The sequence below is a fragment of the Erythrolamprus reginae genome, chromosome 12 (genome assembly GCF_031021105.1).
Source record: "Erythrolamprus reginae isolate rEryReg1 chromosome 12, rEryReg1.hap1, whole genome shotgun sequence".
In the NCBI taxonomy this organism is placed as follows: Eukaryota; Metazoa; Chordata; class Lepidosauria; order Squamata; family Dipsadidae; genus Erythrolamprus; species Erythrolamprus reginae.
In genome coordinates, this window is record NC_091961.1 from 13,517,362 (window position 1) to 13,527,554 (window position 10,193).

Consider the following 10,193-nt stretch of genomic DNA (forward strand, 5'->3'; position numbering starts at 1 on the left):
GAAAAGTCATATTTGAACCCAAACACTTATTACTATATCCCCAAGTATATAAACCTTGAAAATATAAACATAAAACTATGAAAATAGTTTCATCTGACTTTATTAGTAGGGCAATACAGCTTGAAACATGGCACTCCCTACTATAAGTGTTTAATATGTAATGGAAGAACCCTCGTCACTCTAGTAGAACCTCTGTATGAAGTTAAGTTCAGAGTTCAATCCCTCTCATTTCCACCCCTTCTGCTGAGAATAATCCCTATCTGAAACTACAAATTGGTGTATCTTGCTCAGAGTTCACTCCAATGTTTGAATATCAATTTCAGTCATTACTGCTGAGAATTCTGGGAGTTATGTCAACACATTTGGCAATGCCCATGTTGTAGAAGGCTGGTATAAACAAAATTGAGCAGTGGGAATCATCTTAGATGGATCAAAGTGAATAAAGCTGTTACTACCATTCTTGAGATTGACATCCATGATTATCTCCAATAAAACCTGCTAATCTTAAATCACTTTTTGCATCTTCAATAGGAAAAAAACATCCTCCAATTCATGAATTAGCTTATGGGAATAGTGTTGATAAGGCAGTAGTTTTTCAAAATCCGTGACAATTATCCAGGCTAAATCTTCCTTACAGTAGTGGGAGAGAACTTGTATTTTTCCAGATTTCTCCAACTCCTAGCAATCTTTATTACAGGCTACCCTGATTGGGGCTTATGAAAACCGTACTTTAGCAATCTCTCAGCAGCCTTCAAATCTCCCCAAGATGAATTAAGTATTCTCAAAAAAGGCCCCATTCTGGTAAACAGCAAATTTACGGCCAACATACAGCTAGCTGGGTCGATCTTGTGGACCCTGGTTACTGGGTCAAGAAAATAAAGAAAAAATGAAGATTCTCACAAATGTCCTTCAACTACAGTAGAAGATGTTCTATCCTGCAGTCCAACTCCTGGCAGAAGACCTGCTCGCTAGGGGTGTTATGAATTGACTTCCAATCCAATCCACCTGGATTAGCAAAGCAGATGGGTATTTATGAGAGAAGTAAAATAATACCTAAACAAAAGTTATTCAACTGACTCACCACCAGAGCTCCTTTGGGTCAGATCCATTTTCCACAGGCCAGGCATTCTAGAGTTGATACTTGCTGAAGTCCAAACCATCCCGAAAGGTCCCAGTTTGTTTATGGCATGGAAACACGGGGATTGTCTATAGAGGTCATCAGTCATCCAGGTCATAGTTGTCCCAAAGATGCTTTTTCAAAAGGCAACTGGACTTTGTTTTTTTATTGAAGATGTTTTGCTTCTTATTCAAGAAGCTTTTCAATTCTTCACCATTCAGTCAGAACTGAACAAGCTTCTTGGACGAGAAGCAAAAACATTTTCAAGGAAAAAGTCCAGTTGCTTTTTGAAAAAGCACCTTTGGGACGAATGCAAGGATCATGCTGCGAAAAAGACTGACTTTGAACATCTCAATATTCTTCACTGCAAAAGCCAGCTTAGTGCCATGTGCTACTCTTGGCAGGAAAATAAAATAAAAGGACGCCCTTAACGTATATTTTTAAAAGGTTGCTGAAAGATCCGGGACTCGAGGCAATGGATCCAGAGATGAAAGAGGAAAATGAAAAATATATACATCCCCTCCAGAGTTCTCAGGATGTCTTGCAGTGGATGAAGCTGGACTCTAAAAAATCCGAATTAAAATCACAACAGCAGAGAGGTAAATCCCTTGGCATTTCGGTACCTTTGGGGGACATGTACCAAAGCCCTGAGAATAAAGCACTGTTCTCGGCACAGTATCTATCCATAACCGTATCGGTACTCTCAGAGGCAAAAGCATTTACTTTTGTCCGCCACTAGGTAGGGCTGCGGTCCTTCCATGCTCCATTCTCCAGGAAGGTTTTTCTAAACCCTCTGCTCTCTCGCTTTCCCTTTCGTGCTCCCCCCCCTAAAAAGTCTTTCCTGGACTCCAGTTGGTATATATTTCCTATAAGGAGAATTCACCACTCCGCTGAATAGAGTTAGCTCAAGAGAAACACTTAGCAGAGGGAGCAGCTGCAGGCAGACTTTACCCATTCAGCAGAATGAAGCATCGTTTTGCTGAGGCGGCAGTCAGACAATAAGGAGTACGAGTGGTGCAGGCACATTTCTGCTTTGGAACATCACCCCCCCCCTCCCGTCTTCTGAAGCTTGCAGAAAGAATGGTAGCATGTTAGAGACAAAGGCGTTACAGGAGCCCGTCCTTCTGGCCAAAGACCCACTGCTCCTCTCCCCCTGCAATTCCTGATCGGAACAATCTTGCCTCAGTTAAACCCCATGAAGAGGCCCGACTTGCAAAGTGACCTTCTCCCGCCAGCAGGGCAGGCTGAATCGGCTGTGCTTGCCCAATTGCGCTAAATCGCAAACCACAACCGGAGGACGGCTTTGATGCATTAGATGACTGCGATCTCCACTTTCAGTCACCTTAAAAAACCAAGGGGCTCTATTCATGGTTTGGCCACCCTTCGGGTTGTTGTCTTTGGATTTCCAAGGCCGCCTCACGCCAACAACCAGTCGAGGGGATGGCGTGGCGCAGGAAGGCGAAGGGAGAAGGCAAAAGAGCACACGCGATGGGGTAGATATAGCAAGTATTCATTTATTAACAAAATAAGACTTACCAGGAGGGAGTTCTATTCACCCCAAAGGATTTGCAGCCTTCCGTGCTGCCTTAGTTCTGCAATTTGGGGAGGAGTCTCCGCACCTTAACAGCTATTCCATTCCCACAGGTCAAGAGAAAGTGGGCTTTGATATGGTCATTAAAGGAAGAAGGGGGAATGATTTTTTTTTTGTTGGTTGGGGTTTTTTTTGGTACGTAGATTTGAGCCTACAGAGAAAGATAAAGAGGCTCCCAAGGGCTACTAGCTGGACTTGAGGATCCAGCTTGAAACCAAACTGAGCAAAAGTTCTCCGAGTTCCTCATTTGGCGTATAAGAAGATTGTTCTCTTCCAGTCCCTCAAGGATGCTTGCTAATTTCCTTTAAAATTCAGGTCTTTTGAAGAGAGTTTAGAAAGTGGGGGATGGGGTGGGGGGTGAAAGGAGGGGAGAGAACAAAAAAGAAGCCAAAGCAAAATAAAATAAAATAAGTGTGAAAGATGGAGGGTGGCTTGCTTCCTCCTTCTTTTATGGGAAGGGGCTTCAACTTCACCCAAAAATTTCCAGTGGTCTCCTTTTTATTTAGGGCATCCATCCACCCACTCTGAGAGCACAGGGGATTAGGCTTCTGCAGAAGAGACAGGAGAATGGGTTCTATGCAGAACCACCAAAGCTCTCGGCACCACCAGCCCAGTGCCAGCAGCTTCCCAGTCCCAAGGTGAATCCGATCATCCCGCTTTCTGCTTCTGCAGTTAAAATAAAACCACCAAATAATTTCCCAGCCAACTGACCTCCCCATTCCCCTTTCTTTCTTTCTTTCTTTCTTTCTTTCTTTCTTTCTTTCTCTTTCTATCTTTCCTTCCTTTTGACAAAAAATATATTTTCCAGTTACTATACAAAAGCCAAAGAAACCGAAACCAAGAATAGAACCAAACTAAACAAAACGGTAGAAAAAGCAGGGAGCAGGAGGAAGGAAGAAAAGCATTTCGCTGAACATCATGCGGAGCAGGGCAAAGTTTTCTTTTAAAAAATAATATTTAAAGGGGGGAAAAAAGAAAATACAGTAAGCTTCCCCCCCCCCAAAAAAAAACCATGGACAAAACGTTTTACTTAAAAAAATAAAAGTGGGTCAGATTTTGGAAAAGGGGGGGGGGGGGCACAGACGTTTTGCATACCATTGATTCATTGGTGTATTAATGCACTTATTTTCCCAGCTTTAAGCTAACATACAGGAAATAAATACACACTCCGGAGGCGAGGTCGCAAGAGAGGGCAGGGCGGCTGCTGGAGTTACTGATATCCAAGTGCAGAGGCGGAGGTCAGTCTTTGGCCATAAAGGGCATAGGGGGAGTAGTAGGGTCCAGCTGCAGGCAAGGAAGGGACCGGCAAGGTCCCCGCCGTCGGCAAGTGGCTTTTGCCGTAGGGGTGGTAGCGGTTTAGTCCCAAAGTCTGCGGGCTTCTCAGCGACAGAGATCCGGGCAAGGAGCTGGGGCTCCCCGGGCCGGCAGGCGGGAGGTGGAGGTGGCAGGACGCGGCAGAGCCCAGCCCCGAGGTAGGATAACCAGCCAAAAGTTTTTCCGCCCCCGGCAGCGTCGTGTGGGTCCTTAAATGGGCCAGCAGTTCCTCGGAGGTGGCAAACCTCTTGTCGCAAGGTCCCCCCGCGGACACCCAGTTGCATATGTGGGGGAGGGCGTCGTTCTGCAGCATGAAGCCGTAGGTGTAGAGCGAGTGGCCGGAAAGGCTGGGCGTGGCGCTGGAGGTGAGGGCGCCGTGGAGCGGGTGGGTGGGGTACACCAGGGGGTATCCGCTTTTCAGGCTGCCCGGGTCGTGGGCACAGCTGGAGCAGTTGCTGGTGCCCAGGTGGGAGGCGGTGTGGTAGCTCAGGCAATAGGGGTCCCGGCATAATCCCTGCATGAAGGAAGGCGGGGAGGCTCCCGTCAGCGGGCTGGAGCTGGGCGGCTTCCCCGGGAGGCCCAGGGTCCCCGGCAGTTGGCTGCTGCTCACCAGGCTGGCCTTGGTAGGATCCAAGCCGGGCACGAACTGGGAAGGGTAGCCCGCGTACGCCCCCACGATGGAGCCGTGGTAGCCGATGCCCGAGGGGGGCAAAGGAAAGACCGAATGGCCCGGCTTGTACGGAGACACCGGCGCCACGTGGCCCGCCGAGGCCAGGGCCGGAGGTTCGGACTTGCGGCCCGACGCCGCCTCGCTGGGCGTCCCGGGTTCCACGCTGCCAGCGCGCGCCCGAGGACCTCCGGCTCCCGGCGCGCCGTCCGGGCTGGCTTTGGCCCCGATCTCCGACTCCTTCTTCTCCTCCAGGCCGCGGCAGTCCGAGTGCTGCGGGGAATTGCCCCTCGAGCCGCCTGGAGAGGAGGACGAGGTGGTGGAAGAGGACGAGGCGGCCAGCGGAGGAAAAGGCGGGCAGGAGGCGCTGGGAACTCGGAAGCCGTTCTTCTCCGCGCCCGAGCCGGCCTGGCTGGACGGGACGCCGCCGTCCTTCCGCGGATCCCCGCCGCCTTTGGAATACGGTTTGAAGCTGGACTTGTCCTCGGCGGGCGCGTCGCCCAGTTGCTTGAGGGCGCCGCCGGCTCCGGTCCCGGCGGCGCGACCGCTCGACTCCTTGTCCGGCCCAGAAAGCCCGGCGGCCGCGCCGGAGTTGAGTTTGGAAGCGGGCGGCGGATCCGGCTTCCCGATCTGCGAGCAGGTTTGCGCCAGCAGCGCCAGGGGGCTCTTCTTGGCGTCCAGCTATGGGAGGAAGGAGAGAGGCAAGGCGAATGAGAAAACCCGGCCGCTCGCAGGCAGCGCCCCAGAACCTGCGGCTCCCGGGGGGACAAGAGTTGCTCTACTGACAGCTGGAAGTTCCCCGCCACCGACCTCCCCCCGGGCTCCTTTCCTAGGGATCGCCTTTTCTTCCTCCCCACCGGGTTTTCCCCCCTTCTCACCACCACTGCGAGGGCCTCGGCGCTCCGGGTTCTGCTCCTTCCGACGGGCAGCCGCGCGCTCCGGAACCCGCAGGCGGTGGCCAGAAGCCCTCCCCGAATAGGACAGGGCTAGTCTTCTCCTCCCTGGGCTAATCTGCTATAACCCCCTGCAGGCGCCCATTTGCCCCCTTGCGAAGCAGCCGAATTAAACCGCGGCGCAAAGTTGGAGAAGAAGGCGCCGAAGAGCCCGATGCGTCTTTCTTTCGTGCCCCCCCCCCCAGCGTCCCTGCCATCAACAAGCAGTTCGGCTTGAAGGCTTCGCTCGCAGACAAGCGCCCTTGGGCAGCCGTCTACAAATCTGGGGCTCCAGGCAGCGGGGAGCAGAGGTCCCCGAACTAAGTGGAGGGCAGAAGGAGAGCCAGATGGGGTTCCGGAAGCGCCGCGGCCCGGGGAAGCAGCCGGGCCAGGAGTTGGGAGCGCGCGCGGCCGAGGGGGTGGGGAGGCCCAGCTAGGCGGGCCAAAGGCGGCTCGGACATGGCACTGACCTCGATGGGGCTGACGGGCGTGGAGGAGAGCGGCTGCAGGTATTCCGGGTGCAGGAGGTGACCGCTGTGGGCGCTCAGCATCTTCAGGATCCGGATGGGAAGCCGGTTGGCCTGGCGCAGGGGGTCCTCCGGGGAGAGGTGCGACAACGCCGGGCACGGGGCTCCGGAAGGCTGAGATGACGAGGCGGCGGCCGAGTCTTCGCCGCCTCCTCCTCCGCCGCTGCTGCTGCTGGGCGATGTCCTTGCGTTAGATCCAGCGGGCGAACCGCCGCTCATTTGGGGGAGCGAGCCGGGCAGGGCGGGGGTGGGGCAGGGCAGGGCTGGGGAAGGGGGAGAAGGGGGGGAACGAGGCAAACTCCGCAGCGCGGAAAGCCGGGCAGGGCGCCTTGCGTGGAAGCGGCGGCGGCAAGGACGACCGCACCGGCCCCAGCGAGAGACGGAGGGGAGGGGAAAAAAAAAAAGCCCTTCCTTTCCCCGAGCCGCACGTCTAATAGCTCTGGTCTGCAGCACACTTCAAAGGCACCGGCCTGCCCACCAATCGGGGACGTGCCAAGGACCTCGGGGCGGGGCCACCGACCGGTGGGAGGAGCTTAGTCTAGTGGAAAGATGAGAAAGTCCCTTTTGCATCCCCGCCTCCTCCTCCTCCTCGGGATCGCGGAGGAAAGCCGAGCGGCGCTTCCCGGGTTCTCGCTCTCATCTGCCGCCTGCCTGCTTGCGCAAAGAGCTCTCGGCCCGGCTCCCGATTCCGGGGTGAAGGAGTGAGGTGGGGGGTGGATTTGGGGGAAAGCCGTGGGCGATGGGGGTGGGTGGGAGAGTGTGGGGTCCCTTCCCTTCTTGCTTGCTCTCTCTTCCCATCCCCAAATACTCCATCAAACCCGAGTTACTCTCTCATTGGCGATGTTTTTTGGAAAACGGCATAAAAGAGGGAAGGGAAAGGACGTTAGCAGCGTGCTGCTGCTGTTTTCGGCTTCATTTCTAGGTGAAAAGTGCTGGGTTAGAAGTTATGCGGACCCATGGGAAGAGCCTTCTCTGTAGCAGCCCTGACCCTCTGGAACCAGCTCCCCCCGGAGATTAGAACTGCCCCCACCCTCCTTGCCTTTTGTAAACTCCTTAAAACCCACCTCTGCCCATCAGGCATGGGGGAATTGAGACATCTCCCCCGGGCCTAAACAGTTTATGCATGGTATGTTTGTGTGTATGTTTGCTTTTAATAAGGGGTTTTTAGTGGTTTTTAAATTATTAGATTTGTTGTACATTGTTTTATTGTTGCTGTGAGCCGCCCCGAGTCTGCGGAGAGGGGCGACATACAAATCTAATAAATAATAATAATAATAAATTCATCAGGAAGCCAAGTTCAGTCAGCCTAATTCCAGCCTTAGATGTGGATTCACCAGGTGACATTTAGGGTAGCCTGCAGAGGTGGGCTGCTAAGCTGGAAAGGTGTGGCTCTGAATGCTAGTGGAGTCCAGTGCAATTCTGCTACTGCGCCTGGGCAGGTAGTGAAATCACGCATGGACACGCACAACCTATGTTGTCCATGTGCAATTTTGCTACCTGCCCAGGTGCAGTAGCAGAATTGCACTGGACTCCGCTAGAACTCAGAGCCACGGGGGCGAGCACACATCAGCGTTAGCAGCCCACCTCTGGTAACCTGTTGAACCTGCAGCCTTGGATCTCAAAAATTGCCACCTTCTTCCAACTCAAATTTCATCTTATTTAACTTAATTGTATTAAATTTAGAAAGTTGCCCAACTCCTTAAAACTTGGTTAGGTTCCCTCTCTGGTAGATTTTCTCATCTTTATTATTACCAAGGTGGGATCTTGCCTTCATTGCTTATCTCACTTATGCTCATCCTGTAGAGCAGTGGTTCTCAACTTTTCTAATGCTGCAACCCCCTCATGTTGTGGTGACCCCCAACCATAAGTCTAGCACCAATTCTTCCAACAGAGCTTTAACCTGATTGGTAGGAAAGTCAGAGGGACACTCCCACTGTAAACACCTGATTGGCTGGATTGCAAAAATATGTTCCACTTCCAAGACACCAGAATAGAAGCTTTAGTTCCTAACACCATGGGAAATTGTATTAACAAATTAACAAAACAAATTTCCCATAGTCTTAAGCAACCCCTGTGAAACAGTCATTCAACCCCCAAAGGGGTCACAATCCCCAGGTTGAGAACCACTGCTGTAGAGTCTCTTTTCCAAGATTCCTTCTTCGTTATGTTGCATGTTTCATAGTTGGAACTGTTTCATTGTTATTGGAATTGAAGAAATTGGATGTTTTTTTAATTTTTATTTATTTATTTGTTTTGTCCAATACACAATAATACACAATGAGGGTTATAGAGGATATAATCAGGTAGAATGTATTAAAGGGGGGAGAAAATAAAGGAGTGAAATATAACTATGAGAGAATAGCAGAAAAAGATATAGGTATAGAAGAGAAGATATAGGAGAAATAGGAGAGACAATAGGACAGGGGACGGTAGGCACTATGGTGCATTTCTATATGCCCCTTACTGACTTCTTAGGAACTTGGTGAGGTCAACCGTGGATAGTCTAAGGGTAAAGTGTTGGGGGTTAGGGTTATCTTTGCCTTCAAAGATATTAACTGCCGGGGTGGAGATGAATTTTAACAGTTTGTTTGTTTGTTTGTTTATTATTTATTCATTGATTTGATTTGATTTGATCTATATGCCACCCCTCTCCGAGGACTCAGCTTACAACATATAAAAACAATTACAATAGCTAAATCAAATTAAATTAAAATTAAACAATCTAAAAAGCCCAGCTGTGTTAAAAATCTGTCATACCCATTCAAACAGCAATCATACAAACATTCATATAATAATAATAATAATAACAACAACAACAACAACAACAACAATAATAATAATTTATTAGACTTGTATGCCGCCTCTCTCCGAAGACTCCTCTTCCCCTAGGCCCGGCCAAGTAACATTGTCTAGTTGACGGGACCTGGGGAAGGCCGACTTTGTGGGACCTAACCAGTCACTGGGACTCGTGCGGCAGAAAGTGGTCTCGCAAGTAATCTGGCCTGATGCCATGTAAGGCTTAATAGGTCTTAGTTCTTGCACTGATAGGAATGGGAGTTGTCCATATAGTAAGCAGATCAGACTGTTACCTCCTTCATCAAAGAAGGAAACTCGACTACCTTACACACACACACACACACACACACACACACACACACACGGAAATGGGTCAGAGTTTTGCTGCCCTAAATTAATGAACACTATTAACCAGCACTCCTAGATGCTTGATTAACTCTTTCTGGTCTTGGTTGCAAGGAAGAAACTGTAACTGCAGAATTATCAGCTCCATGACCACCCCATTCCCTTCCATGAATAAACTACTAGCTCTTCAATCTAATCAAAAGGTAACCTGTAAAGTTTACTTTGAGTCAGGCTCAGATGCTGGCAACTGACAGGTCCATGTACTTTTCATGGTAATGGTACAGAGCTGCTTTGATCTTTGAAGCTCTGGGAATGTTTTTTTCTTTTCAATTTCTCAGGCCGCCACACAACTTGGGGTGGTATTTCATCAACTATCAGCGGAAGTCTCATTCTGCTTATTTTTTTTTTAAGCAGCCAAGGTTGAAGGCTGGCTCAGAGTGTAACAATCGTATCAGTGGTCCCTACCAGAGGCAATTAAAAAATTCCAGCAAACCTCCCCAGCACAGATTGCGAAAATGTAAAACAATAATTTCCAAAATGTCAAAAAGAATAGGATACATATTATCACCAATGATAGACATGTGAAAAAGCAAAAAATAATTGGACTAGGGTTAGGAAAACAATAGAAATAATAAAAGAATATATTGATTGGAAACCAGATTTCTTTTTACTAGGAATTATATCTGGAAACTATGTAAAATAAGCATATTATTTAATAATTCACATTGTGATGGCAGCCAGAATTGTATATGCATCCAAATGGAAAAATAATGATATACCAAATGATGATGAAATTGTAAGGAAAATCTTTGACTATGCTCAAATGGATAAGATGACTAAAGAATTACAGAATAAGGATGAATCAGAATATTATCTAACTTGGAACAGATTTTATGAATGGTTA

At 49.5% G+C, this 10,193-nt stretch overlaps 1 protein-coding gene across 1 annotated transcript; it reads right to left on the reverse strand.

The window, feature by feature from the left end:
* Positions 1–2,611: 2,611 nt before the first annotated feature.
* ZNF703 (zinc finger protein 703) lies at positions 2,612–6,561 on the reverse strand. Its single transcript, XM_070765225.1, has 2 exons — positions 6,092–6,561; positions 2,612–5,370 (listed from the first exon to the last, which is right to left on the reverse strand). The coding sequence occupies exons 1-2, from the start codon at positions 6,365–6,367 to the stop codon at positions 3,919–3,921; spliced, it is 1,728 nt and encodes a 575-aa protein (XP_070621326.1). The 5' UTR covers positions 6,368–6,561; the 3' UTR covers positions 2,612–3,918.
* Positions 6,562–10,193: the final 3,632 nt, after the last annotated feature.

Excerpts from the sequence above, each read along its gene's own strand:
- ZNF703 (XM_070765225.1), bottom strand. The coding sequence starts at position 6,367 with ATGAGCGGCGGTTCGCCCGCTGGATCTAACGCAAGGACATCGCCCAGC. Across the intron at positions 5,371-6,091 it reads CGCCCGTCAGCCCCATCGAG|CTGGACGCCAAGAAGAGCCC; the intron begins GTCAGTGCCATG and ends TTCCTCCCATAG.